The 25561-nt window shown below is 44.9% G+C and overlaps 1 protein-coding gene across 1 annotated transcript in view; it reads left to right on the forward strand.

The window, feature by feature from the left end:
* Positions 1-9968: 9968 nt before the first annotated feature.
* Positions 9969-25561, forward strand: part of sxph (saxiphilin) — a 107569-nt gene continuing 91976 nt past the window's right edge. The window contains exons 1-3 of the mRNA XM_063069274.1: positions 9969-10050; positions 18707-18870; positions 24581-24680. Coding sequence (XP_062925344.1) covers positions 10005-10050; positions 18707-18870; positions 24581-24680 — 310 coding nt within the window. The 5' untranslated portion in view covers positions 9969-10004. The remainder of the gene's footprint in view (positions 10051-18706; positions 18871-24580; positions 24681-25561) is intronic.

Raw genomic sequence — 25561 nt, forward strand, 5'->3', positions numbered from 1 at the left:
TACAACTGCAGTAGTACCTCCCTGCTCCTGTACTCAAATCCTCTCGCTATAAATGCCAGCATACCATTCGCCTTTTTCACCGCCTGCTGTACCTGCATGCCCACTTTCAATGACTGGTGTATAATGACACCCAGGTCTCGTTGCACCTCCCCTTTTCCTAATCGGCCACCATTCAGATAATAATCTGTTTTCCTATTTTTGCCACCAAAGTGGATAACTTCACATTTATCCACATTAAATTGCATCTGCCATGAATTTGCCCACTCACCCAACCTATCAAGTCACTCTGCATCCTCTTAGCATCCTCCTCACAGCTAACACTACCGCCCAGCTTCAACACTAGTCTCCTTCAAGGTCCGAGGGAACACTCTGTCAGGTCCCGGGGATTTATCCACTTTAATTTTCCTCAAGACAGCAAGCACCTCCTCCTTTTCAATCTGTACAGTTTCCATGGCCTCACTACTTGATTCTCTCAATTCCATAGATTTCATGCCAGCTTCCTTAGTAAATACAGACGCAAAAAACCTATTTAAGCTCTCCCCCATTTCCTTTGGTTCCGCACAAAGCCAACCACTCTGATCTTCAAGAGGACCAATTTTATCCCTTACAATCCTTTTGCTCTTAATATGCTTGTAAAAGCTCTTTGGATTATCCTTCACTTTGACTGCCAAGGCAACCTCATGTCTTCTTTTAGCCCTCCTGATTTCTTTCTTAAGTATTTTCTTGCACTTCTTATACTCCTCAAGCACCTGATTTACCCCCTGTTTCCTATACATTTCATACAACTCCCTCTTCTTCTTTATCAGAGTTGCAATATCCCTTGAGAACCAAGGTTCCTTATTCCTATTCAATTTGGCTCTAATCCTGACAGGAACATACAAACTCTGCACTCTCAAAATTTCCCCTTTGAAGGCTTCCCACCTACCAATCACATCTTTGCCAGAGAACAACCTGTCCCAATCCACGCTTTTTAGATCCTTTCTCATTTCTCCAAATTTGGCCTTCTTCCAGTTCAGAACCTCAACCCTAGGACCAGATCTATCCTTGTCCATGATCAAATTGAAACTAATGGTGTTATGATTACTGGAACCAAAGTGCTCCCTTACACAGACTTCTGTCACTTGCCCTAATTCGTTTCCTAACAGGAGATCCAATATTGCATCCCCTCTAGTTGGTCCCTCTATATATTGATTTAGAAAACTTTCCTGAACTCATTTTACAAACTCTAAACCATCTAGACCCCCAACAGTATGGGAGTCCCAATCAATGTATGGAAAATTTAAAATCCCCTACCACCACAACTTTATGTTTCCTGCAGTTGCCTGCTACCTCTCTGCAGATTTGCTCTTCCAAGTCTCGTTGACTATTGGGTGGTCTGTAATACAATCCCACTAATGTGGCCATACCTTTCCTGTTTCTCAGCTCCACCCATAAGGACTCAGTAGACAAGCCCTCTAATCTGTCCTGCCTGAGCACTGCTATAATATTTTCCCTAACAAGCCATGCTACTCCCCCACCTTTCATTCCTCTGCCTCGATCACATCTGAAACATCGGAACCCTGGAATATTAAGCTGCCAGTCCTGCCCCTCCTGTAGCCAAGTTTCACTAATTGCTACAACATCATAATTCCACATGTCAATCCACGCCCTCAACTCATCCGCCTTCCCCGCAATACTCCTAGCATTGAAATATATACACCTTAAGTTCGTAGGGATGGTTTTAGGAGTTAGAGGTCAGGTTAGGGTTGAGGGACAGTGATATGGGGAAGTTAAAGGTCAAGTCTCAGCTCTTCATTCAAAGTCTAGGGGATGGGTGACAAAGGACGTGCGGAATCGAGGCCTCCGCTCCATGCTCACAGGCCAGTTTCGTGGATGTGAGACGAAGGACATCTGTGGTTGTCAGCTGTTCCAAGCTGCTAGATCCCTGGATGTCTGTCAGGCCAGAGGTGTGAGGAAGCAGGAGGACTGGTTGCTGTCATTGGCAATTCCGAGGGTCAATAACAAAGCTTGGAGCCTGGAAATCGATTGGAAGTGCGTAAGTCAAAGCCTGATGGCCGGAGGCTGGCAGCCTGTTCTGGAGTTGGAGGACTCTCCGTGTGTGTGGGAGGGAGGGAAGGCTGGGAGGGTGGAAAGGGGGATTGTTCTGTTGTTCATTGTGTTCCTTGTTGTTCTGCTCAGCATCGTAGACATACTTTGTTGGCACTGGAGTTGGAATCTGTGGCAACCCCAGCACATCCTTGGGGTGTGTCGGTCATTACATAAATGATACATTTCACTATATGTTTCACTGGATGTGATAAATAATTCTGAATCTAATGCTAAATCTAATCTTGAATCCAAGAACAACAGAGAGACCACCTACGCTTTAAATGAGGGCAGTCGCTGGATGGAAGCACAAAGGGATTTCAGGACATTAGTGAGCATGTTGTTAAGAGCAGATAAAAAAATGTTAATGCTGAACTATATTCCAATTCCAGGGGCATAAATGTCAAAAATGAGGAAGCTGCTTTGAAGTTACAGGTCTTCCCCAGATTACAAGTGTGTTCAGTTGCTGAAAACTGTCTGCAACTTGAACAGTTCACAGATTGGAAACAAGGCAGTCCAGCAATATATGTGAATAAAAACATCAGCCAGCCAAAGGCAGTGTGTAGTTAAACAGGGTGTTTAACTCTACCAGTCAGACATAGCCACAAACTAAGTTCTCACACAGCAGAAGATGCCTGGAACCACCAAATCCACCCCCACATCCCAGTCTCCCAAACACCAGTTCGTACATATCTTCATGCTATATATTAATCAGGTGTTCATTACTTGGGGAGAACCTGTTTAGGAATCCAGCCAGACTTTGCTTTGTATACACAGTCAAGTACTGACTGTAACCTCAACTCCTCATTCCTGACTATACCCACTAACATTGCAACCCTTTGTTTATCAATACTCCACCTACAAAGCCTTGCAATTCTCTGAGCTGATGGTGTTAGTGGAGGGGTGGGAAGGTTGTGTTACTGGTCAATTCTTTATACTTCAGCAATGACGCTGAGTTCTATAATGGAGGTCTGTTCTGAACTCTAATGGTTATAGACCTACTCTGTCCCACTGGACAACCAGATATTAGTCTGCCTGGTGTACACGGTGTGGCCCTGCTCCCCATTGTCTGAGAACAAAGTTCAAAGTAAAGTTATTATCAAAGTACACATATCAGCTGAGATTCATTTTCTTGCAGGCATTCACAGTAGAACAAAGGAATAGAATAGAATCAATGAAAAATTACACACAAAAAATGGACAAACAGCGCTAATGAGCAGAAGAAGACAAACTGTGCAAATACAAAAAAAAATAATTGTAGATAATAAATAACATCGAGAAGATGAGTTGTCGAGTCCTTGAAAGTTAGTCCATAGGTTGTGGAATCAGTTCAGGGTTGAGGTGAATGAAGTTATCCGCACTGGTACAGGAGCCTGGTGGTTGAACAGAATGAGCCCAGAGCTGATCGTTTGGAAAAGATGGAGCAGAGAGAGAAGAGCTCCTGTGAGAGCAGCTTTAATATGGATTGGACAGGACTGATGAAGAGGGATTATTACTACCTCGGAACACTCCACAACCAGGACCGGAAACCCACGGGATTCTGAAGGGAAAACAGTGGAGTGTTGCTTCTGCTAGAACTAGAAATTACCCTGCTACAGAAAATGGTCAAGGCAAAGGGCTTGCATGCAATTAAAGGGCGAGTTGGTGAGAGAGAAGGAAGCAGAAAATGCTGAAGATACTCAGCAGGCCAGGCAGTGTCAATGGGGGGAGATGACAATAGGTACAGTAAATGTGAATGCACAGCAGTTGGTTGGAGGGAATAGTGAGTTAACACCAGCAGGGAAGAGTTAGATCTTGTGTTTCTATTTAGTGTAGAGCAGTGAGGTATAGAGAGCGTTAACCATCTCGTCCCAGTTTCATGACCCTGAGGCCGATAGCGACACAAAGACTGTGACCTGGCTTCAGAAATCACTGTGAAACGTGGCTTTTCTATGTTCTACTCAGTGGAACACATTTCCTAAGCCAACAACCAGAAGAGCTCCACTCAAAACTTCTATAGTTGTACCGTGGTGAGCATTCTGAGAGGCTACATCACTGTCTGGTATGGAGGGGCTACTGCACAGTACCAAAAGAAGCTGCAGAAGGTTGTAAATTTAGTCAGCTCCATCTTGGGTACTAGCCTACAAAGTACCCAGGACATCTTTAGGGAGCAGTGTCTCAGAAAGGCAGCATCCATTATTAAGGACCTCCAGCACCCAGGGCATCCACTTTTCTCACTGTTACCACCAGGTAGGAGATACAGAAGCCTGAAGGCACACACTCAATGATTCAGGAACAGCTTTTTCCCCTCTGCCATCCGATTCCTAAATGGACATTGAAGCTTTGGACACTACCTCACTTTTTTAATATACAGTATTTCAGTTTTTGCACATTCTTTTAAATCTATTCAATATATGTAATTAATTTACTTGTTTATTATTATGTTTTAATTTTAATTATTATTATTTTTCTCTTTGCTAGATTATGTATTGCATTAAACTGCTGCTGCTAAGTTAACAAATTTCACGTCACATGCTGGTGATATTAAACGTGATTCTGATGCAGTTCCACCTCCTGTTCACTGACACAAGCTTGGCTCTTCCACTCTGGGGCCCTTGTTGCCTGAAGTGTGGCTGGCTGGCAGACTGTGATTTTCTTGAGTGAGTAAAGATGGCCACTAGCAGCAAGGTGGGGGTGTTTGCAATGTTTTATGTGCCACCACTGGGCATACTGTGGGACTTCCTGCCATCAGATTGTGTTCCGCAAACTTCCACAACACACACAGGTGGGGTGGCTCGGTAGCTAGCGGTCACCGTAACGCTACAGGGTTCAGTTTCCACCACCGTCAGGAGCTTGTACATTCTCCCCGTGACCGCGTAGGTCTCCCCCCACGTTCCAAAGGTGTACGGGTTAGGGTTACTGAGCTGTGGGCATGCTATGCTGATGCTGGAAGCCTGGTGACACTTGCTGATTTGAGTTGATGCAAACCATACATTTCACTGTATGCTTCAATGTCCGTGTGACAAACGAAGCTCATCTTTCTCTCTTTTTCGGTGGCACAAATAACCCTGTCCTTCTGATAGAGTTTATCTGTTCTCTATACCCAGCTGTTGGTTTAATTTTCAACCTCACCGACTGTCTAGCTTTGTTATAAAACCCTCGAATAAACTTCTTGTACAATAGAGATGAGCTCTGGATCTCTCAGCCACCTCATTGTGTCCCTTGCACTTCATTGTCTACCTGCACCAGACTTTGTTACTGCAGTGAGATAATCTGCATTGTGCGATTTATCCCATTGAACTACCTCGACATGCTGGTGTTTGGGATGATCTATTTGGATAGCATGCAAACAAAATGATTTCCACTGTTTTAAACTGCGTGTGACAATGAAACCAATTGTCTTGTGTATGAGTGGTGAGGTGTCTAATGTCGGACCTCAGAGGCGAAAGAGCTGGCAAACTGAGCTTTCGTGGTGATGCAGTGGTTATGTGGCCAGGCCTGGGTTCAAGCCCAGCAGTAGAAGCTTTGGAATTTACACTCAGTTAATACTTTGGTGCTTTTATATATTTAAAAAATAAGTAATGATCACAAAGCGATGGGGTGGTCACTAAAAAGCAGCTGACTCACAGATATACTTCAAGACCCAGTCAGACATATTTGTGACTTCATACTCGTCAGCTGGTTTGTTCTTCAAATTACCCAGGTTGCCTCTTTGGTCAATGGGCAGTTAGGGGTGGAAAATAAATGTCAGCAATGCTCAGATTCCAGAAATTAATATATTTAAAAATAAGTTCATTGTGGTTCATTTATCTCCAATTAATCCTACATTTAGTTAAAACAACATACATCAAAGTTGCTGGTGAACGCAGCAGGCCAAGCAGCATCTGTAGGAAGAGGTGCAGTCGACGTTTCAGGCCGAGACCCTTCGTCAGGACTAACTGAAGGAAGAGTGAGTAAGGGATTTGAAAGTTGGAGGGGGAGGGGGAGATCCAAAATGATAGGAGAAGACAGGAGGGGGAGGGATAGAGCCGAGAGCTGGACAGGTGATTGGCAAAAGGGGATACGAGAGGATCATGGGACAGGAGGTCCGGGAAGAAAGACAAGGGGGGGGTGACCCAGAGGATGGGCAAGAGGTATATTCAGAGGGACAGAGGGAGAAAAAGGAGAGTGAGAGAAAGAATGTGTTCATAAAAATGAGTAACAGATTGGGTACGAGGGGGAGGTGGGGCCTTAGCGGAAGTTAGAGAAGTCAATGTTCATGCCATCAGGTTGGAGGCTACCCAGACGGAATATAAGGTGTTGTTCCTCCAACCTGAGTGTGGCTTCATCTTTACAGTAGAGGAGGCCGTGGATAGACATGTCAGAATGGGAATGGGATGTGGAATTAAAATGTGTGGCCACTGGGAGATCCTGCTTTCTCTGGCGGACAGAGCGTAGATGTTCAGCAAAGCGGTCTCCCAGTCTGCGTCGGGTCTCGCCAATATATAAAAGGCCACATCGGGAGCACCGGACGCAGTATATCACCCCAGTCGACTCACAGGTGAAGTGATGCCTCACCTGGAAGGACTGTTTGGGGCCCTGAATGGTGGTAAGGGAGGAAGTGTAAGGGCAGCCTCCAACCTGATGGCATGAACATCGACTTCTCTAACTTCCGCTAAGGCCCCACCTCCCCCTCGTACCCCATCTGTTACTCATTTTTATACACACATTCTTTCTCTCACGCTCCTTTTTCTCCCTCTGTCCCTCTGAATATACCTCTTGCCCATCCTCTGGGTCACCCCCCCCTTGTCTTTCTTCCCGGACCTCCTGTCCCATGATCCTCTCGTATCCCCTTTTGCCTATCACCTGTCCAGCTCTCGGCTCTATCCCTCCCCCTCCTGTCTTCTCCTATCATTTTGGATCTCCCCCTCCCCCTCCAACTTTCAAATCCCTTACTCACTCTTCCTTCAGTTAGTCCTGACGAAGGGTCTCGGCCTGAAACGTTGACTGCACCTCTTCCTACAGATGCTGCTTGGCCTGCTGCGTTCACCAGGAACTTTGATGTATGTTGCTTGAATTTCCAGCATCTGCAGAATTCCTGTTGTTTTAGTTAAAACAAAAAGGTTACCAGGCAACCTCACAGTTCCCTAAGGAAAGGACATCTATCCAACTTCCCTGCATTCTCTGTCTTTTATCCAAGTTCCTAGCTCAGTCCTTTCTTCAAAAGCTTTGACATTTGCAAGTATATCCCTAATTTGCTTTTGTAAATTGCAATCGAATTTATTTCCTACAGGTCCTGCAGTGTCAAAAGCTTCCCCTGTTCTGATGAAGGGTCTCAGCCTTGAACATCGACTATTGACAGCTGCCTGGCCTGCTGAGTTCCTCCAGCATTGTGTGTGTGTGTGTGTGTGTGTGTGTGTGTGTGTTGCTTTGGATTTCCAGCTTCTGCAGATTTCCTTGTGATTGTGCTTCCCACTGTCCTCTGATCAGTACAAGTATACCCCTTCTCCTTCCTTCTCCTCTTCTTCACATTTTAACTTTAAACTAATGAGCAGAGTGGGGCATTTAGCTTCACACAGAATTCCAGTGTACAAATAAAGCAATATACCAATCTGAACTTGGAAGAGATTTGTTCCTCCGCCTTGGTGCTTCTCTCCTTCTTTGAAGAATGTTTAGTTTTTGTTATATTACTCAAAATAAAGTCACTGGCCAACCCATCTGGACCACTCTTTGCATTTCTGTTTAGTGAGTTGGCTTCCACTTGACTGTGGAGGATGTTACAGCCAAACTTCAACATTGTATAGTGATCAGGGATATGATCTCTGCACATTTTAAAATAGTTTGACCACTTACAGTGTTAGTTTTGTAGGAATTCAGTTCAGGAAATCATGGGCCCGTACTGTCCGATCTTCTGAATTAGAATATGACCTGCATTAACAACTGTGACTGTAATTTCAGAAGAAACTAACGGGCTAACGGAAATTACTGAGCTGATCACTGTCAAAGTGGCAATCTTAAGAAGATCTAGGGAGAGGGCAGCACTTGTAAGAGGCAGATCATGTTTGATTTAATTGGATGAATCTCTGTTTGAAATAAAAGGAACACTTACTGTATGTGTGTGAATGGATTTTAAGAGAGCATTTGACAGAATCCCATTAACAAAATGATTCACAAAATCAAGTCTTAGGGTGCAGATATCAGTGTTGGCTTGGGTAAAATACTGGCTGAAAGATGGAAAATAGCCAATTGTGGTAAACTGTTGTTTTCTTGACTGGAGACGTTAGCTTGTGGCATTCTCTAATCGGATCTCTGACCATTGCTTTCTTTGTGTACATTAATGACCCTTGTGATGCTCCTGTGCTGATGGAGATTGCGGAGGAGATGTTTTTGCCAATCTGAACTGACTGAGGTCTGCAAGTGAGAAAATCGAGGATCTAATTGTATAAGGAGGTTTTGAGACCAAGGCCTTGAAGCTTATTGATTAGTTTTGAGGGGATGATAGTATTGAATGCCAGACTGTAGTTGATAAAGAGCATCCTGATGTTTGCATCCTTGCTGTCCAGGTGTTCCAGGGTTGAGTGAAGAGCCAGTGAGATGTCATTGAGGTAGGTCACCACGTTGTTCTTAAGCACCGGTATAACTGAAGCCTGCTTGATGTAGTGAGGGGTTAAAGATCTCCGTAAGCTCTCCGGTCAGTTGATAAGCACAGGTCTTTAGTACTTGGCCACATACCCCATCTGGGCCAGATGCTTTCCGTGTGTTCACCCTTTTGAAGGATGTCCTCATGCCGGCGTCAGAGACTGAAATCACAGGGTCATTGGGGACTGAGGGAGTTTGTGAAGGTTCCTCCATGTTTTGATGGTTGAAGTGAGCAGAAGATTGAGCTCATCTGGAAATGAAGCCCTGTTGTCCCCTATATTGCCTAATTTTACTTTGTAGGAGGTAATAAGAGATACCTTATAAAGATTTCAGCTGAAATTGAGACCTTTGGTGGAACTTGCTGGGATTTCCATTCCATCTTTACAAGAGAGGAGACTAAAGTGGAGAAGAATTATTTTATTATAATTGTTTGGGGAAAGTGTCATTTCAGTCAGACACCACAATGTATTTGAAAAACAAAATGAAAGCCTGCAGATGCTGTCAATCTGGAATAAATACAGAAGACGCTGGAAATACTCTTCAGGTCTGTGGAGACAGAAACAAATTGATGAAGTCAGTGTATGGTAGTGTCTCGCTGGCTGATATATGACGAAATTTATGTCAGGGAGTATTGTCTGAATGACTTATGATTGGTTGAGAAGTTCCTGGAGGCATATTTATTTCATTTTCCAAGCACTGGATTGTGTTATAGAGTCATAGAGCACTACAACATAGAAACAGGCCCTTTGGCCCATCTAGTCTATGCCTGGTCCATCCATCTGCACCCTGACTGCTTCCCCATATCTCCCTCATCCATGTGCCCATCCAAACTTCTCTTAAGTGTTGGGGCAAGTGGTAGTGTGATGCCGTTACAGCACCAGTGACCCGGGTTCAATTCCGCCGCTCTCTGTAAGGAGTTTGTAAAGTCTCCCTGTGGCTGCGTGTGTTTTCCTCCAGGTGCTCTATAATGGGATCCATGGGCCGGAGACAGTTAAAGGCTGCAGACCAGAGCACTTGTGAAGCTTTGACAAGTGGATACAAAGCTGCCAGATTCCATTCTGTTAACTTCTGAGAAACATCTGATTATAATACAAGAAGGCAGATAATTGCTTCCACATGAAGACTGTTAATTTCAAACACCAGCAGCTTCCAAGTGTCATTTCCCAGCAATGGATGGAGCACAGCCTTCCACTGTTGGAGCCAGCGGCTGCCAGGCATTCACTGTGACGTTATCAGTACACTGTCACTCTCTCACTGATCTCTGCTTGAGATCCTTTACTGGAGCTCAGAGTGAAGTGGAGACAAACATTGATAGCCCCACCATGAAGGGAGGAATTGTTCTCGTCTTCTTCATTGCAATAGCTTTGGGTAAGAGTGAAGTTCTCCTCTCGCCAGAGCTGGCCATGTGTAATTTATTGTCAGTTTAGTCGTTTCTGTGTTGTTTAACTATCTCTCTGACTCCAACAGGTATTTCAGCCTATTCATCACCAGAGAACACTGCAACACACCACAGAACCTGTGACCCATGGTGTTATGCCTGTATTTTAACCAGCTCTAAGGTCAATCTAACCCTTCCCTCCAACATCACCCTCTATTTTTCTATCACCCATGTGCCGATCTAAAGTTTCTTAAATGCCCCTAATGTATCTGCCTCTACCATCACACTTAGCAGGGCATTCCACACACCCACCCACTGTGTAAAAAAAACTTACCTTTGACATCCTCCCTATACTTTCCTCCAAATACCTTAAAATGATGCCCTCTCATATTGGTCGTTTCTGCCCTGGGATAAAGGTCTCCGGCTGTGAACTCGAACTGTGCCTCTTATCATCTTGTACACCTCTGTCAATTTGCCACTCATCTTCCTTCGCTCCAAGCAGAAAATTCCTCGCTTGCCCAGCCTTTCCTTGCAAGGCATGCTCTCCAATCCCAGCAGCATCGTAATAAACCTCTGCACCCTCTCTAAAAATTACACTTCATTGTTTACCTTTATAATGGAAATTATAACAGTGACTATGTTTCTAAATATTTATAACTAGGTGGAGACATTTGGATGTTGTGTTATGCAGAATATAAATGCACTATTTGTTTCTTACATTGACCTGAAGGGCTGTCTGTTAGAATGATGCAGGGAAAATGAAGATTAATGTGACAGCTTCCACAGACCAGATGTAGCTGGGGGTGTCTGTCCCATCTAGACAGTTTCTGTGTGGTTCTCCTGTAGAACAGAACAGATCAGGAGTGGCTGGGGTTGTCTGTCCCAGTCTGGATAGTTTCTGTGTGATTCTCCTGTAGAACAGAACAGATCAGGAGTGGCTGGGGGTATCTGTCCCAGTCTGGATAGTTTCTGTGTGCTGTCTCCTGTGGTAGAACAGTGACCTGTTCCTCATCACTGAACAACATTGTTGTGGAGCTGAACTGTTTGACCAATTATGCCAACAATAGCTCTAGGTAAGAGCCTTTGTGGTTGATCTCAGGCCCACCTCACCATTGCTCCTGGTCAGCTTTCCCTTTTCCCAAAAGTAAACCGTTTACTAAGAAAATGTTGATCATTGCTGTGGTAAGTTAGGTCTCACAAATAGGTCCAGATAATACAAATCCTGCAGTCTTCCATCACTACAGGACTCATCTATGTTCAGGGCAGACAAATGGGCAGTAAAACCATTGTGGACGCTACCCACCCTGAAAAATGCCTTTTCCAAAAGCTCCCTTCTCGAAAGTGCTAAAGGGTTATTAAAACAGAAACTTTCCTCCCCAAAGCTGCTAATCTGATCAATCGTTCTATTTACCCTGCCCATCTATTACCCTCATCACAGCACTGCTCTGTAAACACTTAAAACCACTTTTCATAATATTGTTTATATTGCAAATACATGCTGGTATTTTTAGATTATGAGAACACTCAGTCCTCTTTTATTGTCATTTAGAAATGCATACGTGCATTAAGAAATGAAACAATGTTCCTCCAGAGTGATATCGCAGGTGATATTTATGTATTTATGCATATTTCTGTCCATATCCACACTTTATTTTTGTATAATTCTTTATTCTTTATAATCGTTGAATGTTGCTTTTGTTGCATGTTGCACCAACACACCACAGCATATTCCTAATGCCTGTAAATATATATATGGTGAATAGAGTTGATCCTTGATTAGTTATATTTGCACTGAGTGTGTGAGTGTACCTTTGTGTGGGTGTGCTCCCCCAGTGCCTTGTACCCCCACCAGGCAAGCACAAGGCACTAGGGAACACCCTGCACTAGTAGCCCCTGGCCCCCTCCCACTCACATTGCTGGTCCTTCACCACTACTGGGTCTGGAATTCCCTGACCTAACAGCACCTTGAGAACTCCTTCACCTTAGGGACTCCAGCAGTTCATGGAAGTGGCTAACTACCCCGTTTTGCAAGGGTAACTCGGAATGGGCAATAACCGATGACCAGATTCAGATGATAGATTGAAAACAAAACCAAGCGCTGATGTCTTCACTTTGCTTCAAACAAAAATCAGTTTGTCTTCTGTGCAAATGTGGAATGGGGGTTTGGATGAGGAAGTAGGAGATAATGCTGTTAGCATTAGTAAAAATCAGCACATACTCTGCAGTAGCATTGTACAGGACAGATGCAGGCCCTTTGGCCCATCTTCTCCATGCTATCATACAGTATCTATGGTAACCCATTTGTCTGCATTTGGCCTGTATCGCTCTGCTCCTTTTCTGTCAAGAACTGTACCTGTCCAAATGCTGTCTAAACACTGTATTTGTACCTCCGTATAAACCTGATTCTGATTTGAAATATTTATTATTTATTTGGAGATAAAGCGTAGTTACAGGCCCTCCTAGCCCAATGAGTCCGCGCCACCCAATTACACCCATGTGACCAATTAACCCACTAACCCCATGCCTTTGGACTATGGGCGGAAACCGGAATATCCACAGGAAACCCATGCAGCCACAAGGAGAACGTACAAGCACCTTACAGACAGTAGCGGGAATCGAACTTGTGTCACAGGTGCTGTAATAGTACCATGCCAACCACTACGCTACCATGACACCCTCAATACACGCCACCTGCTCTTGGGGGGAAAAATGCCCCTCAGATATTTAAACTTCTCCCGTCTCAACTTAAACTTATGCCCTCCAGTTTTACACTGCGAGGAAGACCTGACTATCTATCCTTTCAATACGCTTCATAATTTTATAAACTGTTCTGTTAATTGGACCCGATCAGATTCTTCCAGAGTTATTCAAAAATGTTGCCGTGTGCTGGATGTCTTCACAATTCCCTCTACAATGAACAGTCATCACTTTGCTCTAAAATACACTTTGTTCATTTTTGCTCTAAATTCGTTTTCTTATAAAACCTGTTTATGATTTGAGTTTAATTGATGCGTTTCTGGTGAATGCTGCTTGTGAGATGCTCTGTGCTTGTGATGTGGCTGCAAGTAAGTTTTTCTTTGCAGCGCGCATAGGGGAGGGGGTTGTGGCACAGCGGTTAACCTCATGCTATGAATCAGAATCAGGTTTAATATCACTGGCATGTGCCGTGAGATTTGTTAACTAGCAGCAGCAGTTCAATGCAATACATAATATAGAAGAAAAAAAACAAAATAAAATAATAATAAATAAATCAAATACAGTGTATGTATATTGAATAGATTAAAAATCATGCAAAAAAACAGAAATAATATATATTCAAAAAAAATGAGGCAGTGTTCACAGGTTCAATGTCCCATTTAGGAATCAGATGGCAGAGGGGAAGAAGCTGTCCCTGAATCACTGAGTGTGTGCCTTCAGGCTTCTGTATCTCCTACCTGATGGTAACAGTGAGAAAAGGGCATGCCCTGGGTGCTGGAGGTCCTTAATAATGGACGCTGCCTCTCTGAGACACGGCTACCTGAAGATGTCTTGGGTACTTTGTAGGCTAGACGGAGCCCACTAAATTTACAACTCTCTGCAGCTTCTTTCGGTCCTGTGCAGTAGCCCCTCCATACCAGACAGTGATGCAGCCTCTCAAAATGCTCTCCACGGTACAACGATAGAAGTTTTTGAGTGCAATTGTTGACATGCCAAATACCTTCAAACTCCTAACGAAGTATAACCGCTGTCTGTCCTTCTTTATGACTACATCGATATGACAGCGTCAGAAACCTGTGTTCAATTCTGCTGACTGCAAGAAGAATGCACATTCTCCCCACGGCCACGGGGGTTTCCTTCCATGTTCCAAAACATATGAGTTAGTAGGTTAACTAATCACATGGGCATAATTGGGTGCTGCGGGCTCGATTGGCTGGAGCTGCCTGTTACTGTGCAGTATCTCGAAATGAAGGGTTTTTAGTTAGATATCCTTTAAAATACAGGAGGAACTCAGTTGGTAAGGCAGCATCTATGGAGGGAAATAGACAGTCAATATTTTGGACTGAGACACTTCATTAGGACTGGAAAAGAAGGGAGCAGAAACCAGAATAAGATGGTGGTGGGAGGGGGAGAAGTACCAGCTAGCAGGAGATAGAAAGATTTTCTTTCCATCATGCACATGTGTGGTTGTGCGAATGACAACAAACTCAACTTTGACTTTACATGATAGAAATTGTGGGCTCGACTGAGTTAGTGTGCAAGGGACTGGAAGGGGATGAAGTTTATTCTGCCAGGTTGGGCTGGGACTGAAAGGGTACGAAGTTTATTTGGGCAGGTTGGGTTGGGCTGGGACTAGAAGGGGATGAAGTTTATTCTACCAGGCTGGGCTGGGACTGGAAAGGGGTGAAGTTTATTCTACCAGCTGGGCTGGGCAGAGCAGAAGATGGCAGAAGTACAGGGTAGTATCTGTGATGAGGAAATGATCTGAGCACTGCCATTTGTGAAGGAATATTCCCTTTGAGAGATATACGCCTGACAAGGACGGGAAAGATGCTGGTGAGTAACATGATCAACACAGATCAGCAATTTGAAAACTCCCCAAGAGTGGGGACTTCAGTTACACCAGAACTGATGCCCTCATTTATTGGAACCCAGGAGACCATTTGGCCCATTGGAGCTGTGCTATTTCTCAGCCCATCAGTCCAGTTGCCCTTCTAAATCCCCTTACCCCTGCACCCAATTCCATCCCACACATCCCCATCAGCTTATCGTTGATTCTCTGTGGCCCCTTGCCTATACATGAGAGACAACTATTCCCCTGCATAATTGCTGCCTGATCTGCGGAGTTCCTCCGGTATTTTGTGTGTGGAGGTACAAGCTGTGATGTGTAAAGGAATCATGTCAACACATACAGAACGTGTTTCTGGGTGGGTTCCCTCTGACGTTGAAGGACCTAAACAATGCAGCTGAAGTGTGGTACGTGTTTGTGGAATAAGGAGCTTTCATTTCAATGTTTAATTGTGACAAAATATATTGACAGGAAACTAAGCCTCAAAGACACACTGGCTATAAAGTAGAATAAAAAGGATTTTATATGGCATATTGAGTATCGCAAAGTAAAAGAAAACAACAAGAAACTGCTGGAAACATTCAGATTAGTTATACAGTTATACAGAGAACGGTGTTATTTTGTGTCAATTCAAATCAACATTTGGATCAAAACACAGCATCTTTTCCCAAATGTCACCAAAACTGGTTTGGATGCATAGATAAAAAGATAGCCAGGGCCTTTTCCCCCAGCACGGGGAAGTTTAGAACTGGACGACCCAGGTTTAAGGTGAGAGGGGAGAAATTTAAAGAAGGTCTGAGTGGTTAATTGGATGAGGTGTTGCTTCACTTCTGGTGTCAATATGGCATGCCACAATTTACCAACCCTAGCCTGTACATCTTTGGAATGTAGGGGGGAAACTGGAGCACTCGGGGAGAATGTACAAACTCCTAACAGACATCAGAAGGAATCAAACCCCACTGGGTGATTGGTAGCATTGAAAAGTGATTGTGCTAACCGTTCACTACGGTGCTGCCTCGCACAACCAGGCAGCATCTGCCATGAGGAACACAGAGAAGGCGTGGGCTCTGGCTTTTCTGACAGTTTCCCAGTGCACCAGTTCCTCCCCGATACACGATGACTCTGAAATAACTGTGTGTGCTGTGGTCAGGAGTGTTATTGGGAGGTAGAGAGGAGGTATTGAAATCAGTCAAGTCCTCCAGCCACCGACACAGCTTCTGGTGGGGCGGGTGGGATTGGACATCATTGAACAGTTCCAGAGCTGTCATATGAGGCGAGGTTAAACAGGTATGCTCTGTATTCACTGGGAGGAGGAGAAGACTTCCCAACATATCCATGCAGCTAGAAAAAAGGCACAACGGCAGCTATATTTCATTAGGAATTTGAGAAGATTTGGTACGTCATCAAAAACACTGGCAAATTTCTACAGATGTACCATGGAGAGCATTCTAACAGATTGCATCTCTGTCTGGTGTGGCGGTGGGGGGGGGGGCACTTCACTAGATTGAAGTAAGCAGCAGAGAGTTGTAAAATTAGTCAGCTCTATCATGGGCACTAGCCTCCACAGTATCCAAGGCAACTTCAAAGAGTGATGCCTCAAAAGGGCTGGGTCAACTCAAAATGCCGAGGGAACTCAGTAGGTCAGGCAGCATCTACAAAAAGGAATAAAGAATGGACATTTCAGGCTCAGGCTCTTCATCAAGACTGGGCGTCTCTGCACAAAATATCGACTGTTTATTCCTTTCCATAGTTGCTGCTGGATTCCTCAAGCATTTTGTGTGTGTTACTCTGGCGTTCCAATATCTGCAGAATCTGTTGTATTTGCACATTAGGTGACCATGTGCACGCACTGGGAACTTGGATCAAACAAGGTCTTCCATCAGTTGCCTTTAACATATCAATATCCACAGAGAAAAGCTCCATGCCCAATGCACCAGATGCATGCAACACATTCAAAATGCCGGAGGAATTCAGCAAGCCAGGCAGCAGCCATGAAGGGGAATAAACAGTCAACTTTTTGGTTTTAAATGTCTTTTAAATGTTCTCATTGTACTTGTCTCAACCACTTTCCCAGGTACCTTGTTCCATTTACCCAGTAATCTGTGTGTGGAAAAAAATTGCCCTTCAGGTCCTTTTTAAATCCTTTCCCTTCTCACCTTAAACCCATCTCCTCCAGATTTTGCTTCCCTTTCCCTGGGAAAAAGACCTTACTAATGCATCTCATGATTATATACACTTCTAGTAAAGTCTTCCCTCTGTCTCTTACATTCCAATAAATAAAGTCCAAACCTACCCAGCTTCTCCCTATCTCAGCCCTTCGAGTCTTGGCAGCATCTTTGTAAATCTTCTCCACAGTTTAGTGATGTCTTTCCTAAACAGGATAATCAAAGCTGTCCACAATACTCCAAGTGCAGTCTTAGTAACGCAATGAAGAGGGGTAATAGAGTGCCCCAGTTTCTATGTTCAATATGAACCAGTGTTCTGACAGAATTTAAAAAAGATAAGTTATTCATGCATAGAAATGACTGTTGGATCTGGAGATGGTATTGTCCAGAAGATCGTTTGGAAGTCTAGACAGAGATGCAAATCTTGTGGTTACAGCTGTTTATTAGGTGTTCATACAAAGGAAAACACTGATCTCAAACCTCTGCTGTCTTGTGGATCTACCCACAAATGGGAAAGACCTTGGGAGTAAATCCCAAGGAAAAACCTGGAGCTGGAGTCCCCAAGGCAGTCCCACATTAAATTCAATGTTGACTGGCCACACTTGTGACGCCACTGGTGGCAAAATGTATCAGTCTCTGCTGTTCCTTTGGATTCATCAACTGCATGGAGAGTAGGAGCCTGCTGCAGGGGCAACAGCTTGCTCCCGTATTGCACTTGCTCCCTATATCGCACTGCCCTGACGTGTATCAGGTGGCTGGGATGCAACATCCATAGTCTATGCTGACCAATTCAGGCCTCCGACATAACAGAATGACAGTAACCAATGCACTCAGTAAGAACCACAAGAAAAAGACAAAGTAGTCATGGTCATCTTATACTGAAAACGCGTTTAAATTAGACAGATAAGGAAATTCTTTGACAAGAACCTCCTTTGAGACAGTTCGATTTAAGGTGTGACGCAGGCTGAAGGCAAAGATGCTACAAAAAAAAACAGAACCAGCTGTACTACAGATTACTAAAATTCCAAGGAATGTTTATAGACGAACAGATTATAAACATAAAAAAATTAAGCTACAAGAAAAATAAGAATTTAGACCCAAATCCAACATGGCTGATGCTGTTTAATTGAGGCTTCCATTTTCTGTGTCCTCTAACTCCATCTCCAGCTGTATCTTTCCAGGTCCCCATTCCATCACTTCTCTTCTCCCCACATCGTCTTTTCTCTGCAACTTAAAACTTCTGCGATTTCTCATTTTTCCCATTTCCGATGCAAGGCCATCAACATGCAACATTAATTCAGTTCCCCTCTCCACAGATGCTGCCTGACCTGCTGAGTACTTCCAGCATTCTCCAAAGTAATTATGCAAATTCAATGTTAATGCTTTTGATTTGCATTGGTCACCATGTGGAAAGGGGGCGTTCAGCCCTTGAACCAGCTGTGACCTAGTTCTTGTCACTCTCCAGTTCCAATGTACTCAGAGAAACTGTGGTTGCAGGGGAATGGTCAGCGGCGATGCGGGGCGGGGATGTAGACTGCAAGTAGCAGAAGGAACAGTTTCTTCAGAAAAGGTGAGGAGAATGTGTCTGGTGGTGGACTTTCAGAGATAGCACTGAATTGTGGCAGCACCGAAATTCAGCTGGTAGAGCTGCACCATTACAACTCCAGGCTCCTGACCTTGGACACCCCGTTTCTGTGGAGTTTGAAAGTTCTTTGTGACTACATAGCTTCCTCCTGGATGCTTCAGTTTCCTCTCACATCCCAAAGACGTCCAGGTAGGTAGCTGGCAGCTTAAAAATGCCCCTCGGTGCAAGTGGGTGATAGGAGAAAGGGCTGGGGTGTGGGGGATGGAGAAATGAGTGGAGAATGAGACAGATAGGATGTTGTGCATTTTGAGCAGAGTTCCCTAGTTACAATCCCCTTTCTGAAATTGCAGCAAAGAAGTTCAGATGGTGTAATATATCAGACATGGAACAGAGGAAGTGTGCCGAACTCTCCAAGGCTCTCCAGACAGTGCTGACTCCCAGAGCAAGGAACTCCCTCACCAAGCTGTCCTGCATCACAGCACATAATGTCGAGGACTGCATCAAGAAGATACGGGTAAGGAAGCAAAGGTCAAGGAAAGGCCCTTGAGCATATTCTGTTAGAGAAATGAACCTGTTTGCATCTGATGCTCCCACTATACCCCTCGTGGTGCTCCATCATTGTAGCAGGCTGTTGATCAGGGCGGCTCACTTGGAGAATTGTGAACGGTTCTGGGCCCCTCATCTATGAAAAGATGTGCTGGCATTGGAGATGGTCCAGAGGAGGTTCACAAGTGCGATCCTGGGTGTGAAAGGGTTAACATACAAGGAACATTTGATGGCTTTGGGCCTGTACTCACTGACGTTTAGAGGAGTGAGGTGGGGAGGGGATTTCATTGAAACATCAAATATTGAAAGGACCAGATAGACCGAACATTGAGAGGATGTTTCCAATAGTGGAGAAGTCTAGGACCACATGGCACAGCCTTGGAGTACAAGGGCGTTCATTTAGAACAGAACTGAGGAGGAATTTCTTTAGCCTGAGGGTGGAAAATCTATGGATTTCATTGCCACCGATGGCTGTGGAGACCAATGACAGGGTAAGTGGAGGCTGATGGGTTCTTGACATAGGTTCAAGGGCATCAAAGGTTACCAGGTAAAGGCAGGAGAATGGGGTCGAGAGGAAAAATAAATCCCATGATAGAATGGACAAGCAGATTAAATGGACCAAATTGCTTAGTTCTATTCCTTTGTCTTAAGATCTTATGGAATGCACAACTGCTGAGGGGGTCCCAGAGAGTGTGGAGGTACTCTGCATTGGGCAGGAGTTTTTTAGTTTGTTCCTTCTCAGGTTGTTGAAGTCACTCAATGGCAGGATTTATTGTCCGCCCCAATTCCTCCTCGAGTAGTCACTGAGATAGATATGGGTGGGCAGGAATCACACATAGACCCCGATTCTCTCTCTGGACCAACAGTCCCTGTTTCTGTGGTCATGCTCACTGAAACTGGCTTCATTTTAGCTACAGGTTACGAGAGTGCAAGTCCACCAGCTGCCTCAGTGAGGTTTGAGCTTGGGTCTCCAGAAACATCGGACAACATCCCGGTTATTATGCCATTAAGATCACACAAAGTGCTGGAGGAACTCAGCAGGTCAGGCAGCATCTCTGGAGGGGAATGAACAGTCAACATTTCAGGCCGAGACCCTTTATCAGGAGTGGAAAGTTAAGGGAAGGAAGCTACCCATTACCCCAGTAACATCCCCACCACACGGCTACGCCCTTTGTACTGGGTGAGAAGTCGGAAAGCACAATGCAGGTGACAAAATTCACCGCTCAAGTTCACCAGAGGAAGCACTTGAAAACAAAGCACCAGAACAGCCTCAAAGAGTTCAGGGTAAAGGCTCACCTTTCAGAATGAGGTTTCTTCACAGTGAATGGGAAGGTCCACAGGAATATTGTAGAGTGGGTGGGGTTGGGAGGGGGTTGGAAACTCAGTGAAATCTATCGAATATTGAAAGGTAGAGCAGACATTACAGGCTGTTTCCTATAGTGCGGGAGTCTAGGACCGGAGGGCACGGCCTCAGAGTACAAGAACGTCCCTGCAGAACAAAGAAGAGGACGAATTTCTTTAGCCAGAAGATGGTGAATGTGAAGAGATCCCTTTATGAGGAAGGTTTGGACACAAGTGCTGGAGTATCTGGGGCTGGAATCAAGACACGGTATAAAGCTGGACCAAGTAACGGGCAAAAACAAAATGCCAGACGAACTTTGGTTCAGGTGCTCTTTAAATACTCAGTTCTTGGCGCCCAAAACCTGACTGCCAATAGCCAGAGTGCGCCAGCTATCCGTACTTCGATGAGTTGGAGCGTCTAAATCCCTGAAGCTGGCACGGTTGGGAGTGTCTTGTAACAGGACCCCCTCCCCTTACGGCCAACTCCTTATGGTCCTGGCTGCTTGGAGAGATGGTGACGATGGCCGTGGGTCAGAGGCAGATCCAAGATGTCCTTTTCAGGCCCCCAGCACTGTCCCTCGCGTCAGAATCCTTCCCAGTCCACGAGGTGTTGCCAAACAGTACGGGGCTCCAAAAATCGCCTCACCATGAAGCCCTGGCCTCCATCGATAAATCTGGGTGATAGATAGTGGGGCTAAGTGGCTGGTGCAGACAGGTTTTAATCTGGTGATGTGGAAGGTGCAATTGAACGAGGGTCTTGGGGAGCTTCAAAGTGCAAGCCTCTGGTTTTACTTTCCTCTGGCTTTTGAAGGGTCCAATAACTTGGGTGCCAATTCTCTAGACTCCACCAAATCGAGTGTGGACAGCCAGGGCTGCAAAGTGGGTCCTTGCCTTATCCTTCGGTTTGCCTTGGTTTCCGTATTCTGGGTAGAGACCAGCAAAATCTCTTGCCCCGGTCCAATTTTGCTTGCAGCGGTGGATGAGATCTTTGACCACAGGGACCCTAACCTTGGTCTCCTGTTCCAGAAAGGGGTGGAACACAACCAAACTGGCACTTGAACAGCAGCATCCTGAGTGCAGAATGCTGCTAGATGTTGTGGGTGGCCTCTGCTCCCATCAGATGGTCGCACCACTCATCAGGCCTTTCTGCCGCCAGGCATCTTAGGATATTCGGTTGGTCCACTCTGTCTGGCTATTAGACTGCAGGTGAAACCCAGAGAAAAGGCTTGCAATTGCTATCAGCTTACAGAACGCTCTCCAGAAATGTGATACAAACTATGGACCATGATCCGAGACAATGTCCACCGGGAATCCATGGATCCTGAAGACCTGATCCAGGACAATTTTGGCTGTCTCTGTCGCAGACGGTAGCTTCTCCAAGGCAATGAACTTGTAGGCTATTGATCAACAATTACCATGATGACAGCCTTTCCCTCGGGTGGTAAAAGACCCGTGACAAAGTCCAAAGTCCACGGAGATGTGTGCCCATGGCCTTTTCGGAACAGGTAGGGTGTGGAGGAGCCCTTGAGGTCTGGTACTGGGCTTTTGCTCCTGGCGCACACCTGCATGTACTGTTGAACCTCTTGTCATTCTGGGCCACCAATACCTTCTGTTGATAAACTCGTCCTAGCAGTCCCTGGGTGGGCTGTCATTCTCGATGAATGGCCTCAAGAATGCATGGGGAACTCAGTGAAATGATGTTGAAAGGACTAGATACGATGGATGTTTCCTATGCTGGGGGTATCCAGAATTAGAGGACACAGCCTCAAAAGTGAGGGGCGACCTTTTAGAACAGAATTAAGGGGGATTTTTTTAAAGTCAGAGAGCAGTGAATCTGTGGAATGCTCTCCCACAGACTGCGGTGAAGGCCAAATCCATGGGTATATTTAAGGCAGAAGTTGATAGTTTCCTGATCGGTCAGGGTATCAAAGCATATGGCAAGAAGGCAGGTGTGTGGGGTTGAATGGGATACGGGATGGGCCATGATGAATGGTGGAGCAGACTCGATGGGCTGAATGGCCTAATTCTGCTCATGTGTCTTATGGAGATAGTCCAAGATTGGCAGAGCAGAACCGCAGTGGTTTGGGGCCAGCCTCATGCTAGTGGCCAAGAGATTCTGTTAACCCGCTGAATCCATGTTGGCTTAATCATACTTTGGTGAGGATGGTTTGAACTCCAAATGCTGAGGTATCTGAGGCTGGAATTGGGACATGGTATAAAGCTGGAATGAGAACTGAGCAAAAACAAAACACTAGTTAGACTTACGATTGAGCACTGAGCCTCAGTTCAGGTGCTAAATACTCAATTCTTGGACTCCCCCCCCACCAACCCCAAACATGATTGCCAGTTAGTGCGACCGTCCTGAACTCTTTAAGAGGCTATGCCAGTTATCGGTACTCTGGACAGTTAGAGGGTCTAAAGCCCGGACGCTGGTGTGGTTGGGAACATCTCATAACAGCGAATCTGTGGAATTCATTGCCACAAACGGCTGTGGAGGCCAAGTCTTCGGCTGTGTGGAATGGGGTTGGGAGAAATAATAAATTAGCCATGATGGAATGGCAGAGCAGACTTGATGGGCTGAATGGCTTAATTCTGTTCCTATGTCTTATGGTCTTATGACCTTGGAGACAAGTACGTGGTTCTCTGAGAGTCGTGTCACAGGTTGACAGGATGGTGATGAAGATGTTGGAAACACCGGCCTGGACGTAGAGCAGGTTAGGACCTTTTTCTCTGGACTGCAGTAGAATGAAAGGTGACCTTATAGAGGAATATAAGATCATGAGGGTCTTAGAGGGTGAGTGTGTACAGTCACAAGAAAAGTGTATAAGGATATGGAACAAAAACGGGCCAGTGCGAGTCACTTAGATTGGCATTTTGCTTAGTAGTGTGGAAAGGCCTGTTTCTGTGCTGTTTGACCCCAGAACTTTGACTCTTAGTGTTTGGTGAATCTGTGGAATTCTCTTCCCCAGAAAGCTGGGAGACTGGTAGAGTTTGACAGATACACTACAGAGGAGCCTGGGTGTGGGGGTGGGGCCTGTACCTTACTGTACTGTGCACATGACAACAAACTTGACTTGAATCTCCAGAATTTTCTTCCTCGGTGGATTGCGGCGGTTAGATCATTATAAGTATTTAAAATGGAGGTAAATAAATTTTCACAAAAAATTTTCTCCTTGGAGTGACGGAGGATAAGATGATGAGAGGCATTGATCTTGTGGATAGCCAGAGGCTCTTTCCCAGGGCTGAAATGGCTGACACTTAGAGGGTCATAGTTTTAAGGTGCTTGGGAGTAGGTACAGAGAGGATGTCAGGGGTGAGTTTTACACACAGAGATTGGTGGGTGCGTGGAATGCACTTCTGGTGACGGTGGTAGAGGGCAGATACAATAGGGTCTTTTAAGAGACTCTTAGATAATTAGAAAAATAGAGGGCTATGCAGTGGGGAAATTCTAGGCAGCTTCTGGAGTAGGTTACATGGTCAGCACAACATTGTGGGCCGAAGGGCCTGTAATGTGATGTAGATTTCTATGTTCTATCAGCAGTAGAGGACAATACGGCACAAGAGTTGAAGCCAGCATCAATCAGCCATGATCATAGAGAATGGTGGCCCAGCCTTGAGAAGCAGAGTGGCTTACTCCTGCTCCTATATAAAGAATGGTTCAGGTCCACTTGGAAACTTAATCCTGATTAATTAGAGCCCACTGTATTACAAAGATGCCCAACTATTTCAAGCAGACTAATTGGATGTTTGCAATGCAGAGTGGCTTAGTTTCCTTCATTTGCCTTTAACTATATAATCAGAATCAGGTTTATTATCATTGACATATGTGGTGAAACTTCTTGTTTTGCAACAGCAGTACAGAGCAATACATAACAAATACTATAAATTATAAGAAAATATATGAAAAATTAAATAAGTAGTGCAAGAAAGAGCAAAAATAGTGAGGTAGTTTTCATGGGTCCATTGTCTATTCAGATATCTGATGGCGGAGGGAAGAAGTTGCTCCTAAAATGTTGAGCGTGTGTCTTCAGGCTCCGGTATCTCCTCCCTGATGGTAGCAATGGGAAAAGGGATCTTCAGGCTCCGGTACCTCCACCCTGATGGTAGCAATGGGAAAAGGACATGTCCTGGATGGTAGGATCCTAATGATGGATGCTGATAATAGTGGACTATGAAGTAACTGGTTGTAAAGTACTTTATGTAAAAAAATAGTTCTGAATCGCTTGGAAATGTTTCCTCGATTGCAAGCTTATCCCTGATTATTTTGAGCCCAGTATAGTCCTGCGTTCTTGCAGTCAGGCGTATCGAGAGAACTAAACAGACTCTTCCTTCTGCAGGGAAATTTGGCAGATGCAATGTCTTTGGATGCCACTGATGCCTACACTGCAGCGACATTTTATGACCTCACTATTGTGGCAAAGGAAATGTATCCAGATGGTGAGTTCCTTATTCATAATCCACTGAGGTTCACACTCTCCCCATAGCAAAGGCCAGTGACCCAGGCACCTCCTGATCCCTGCCATACTCTCGAAAAAAGTCCTCTGGAAGCTTATTTTTTGTGATTTGTGCATTTTCAGGATTCAACAAGAGTATACCCTGGGCGTGACCTTGTTCATTTAGTGCCTCCGAAATGATAATCTTGTTAGAAGTACAGGTGTGGAGAAAGGGGGTTGTCCTGCTGCGTGGTCTGTGGAACCACTGGGATGAAAAGTAAAATTTAAAGACATTGACCAGGAGTTGAATTGAAATGAAAGGCAGGGAGGCACAATGAATTGGAAATTGTGTTATTTTCTTGTAGGAGCACAGAAAATGGGGCAGCAGTAGGCCATTCAGCCCATGAGACCTGCAGTGGGATCATGGCGGATTTTCCAAATTAGTACCCCCTCCCTGTCTTCTCCTTCTATCCCTTGGTCTCTTTAACCATGAATACTACATCCTTCTGAAGGTTTGGCCTTAACTACATTTTGTGTTGGAGAACTGTACAGTTCACCATTTTCTGGGTGAAGAATTTTCTCTTCATATCGGTATCCTGTGCCTGTGACCCCTGACTCCATCCCTTTGCTCCATCAGGAACATCCTTCCTGCATCTCACCTCTCCAGTGGTGTCAGGGGGTTTGGTTATTGTCACATGCATCATGCTGAGATACAGTGAAAAGCTTGTCCTGCCTACAAATCAAATCATTACGCAGTGCATTGAGGTCGAGCAAGGTAAAACAATAACAATGCAGAATAAAGTGTAACAGCTATAGAACAAGTCCAGTGCAGGTAAATGACAAAGTGCAAGATCATAACGAGGTAGATTGAGAGGCCAAGAGGCC

The sequence above is a fragment of the Mobula hypostoma genome, chromosome 2 (genome assembly GCF_963921235.1).
Source record: "Mobula hypostoma chromosome 2, sMobHyp1.1, whole genome shotgun sequence".
Taxonomy (NCBI): Eukaryota; Metazoa; Chordata; class Chondrichthyes; order Myliobatiformes; family Myliobatidae; genus Mobula; species Mobula hypostoma.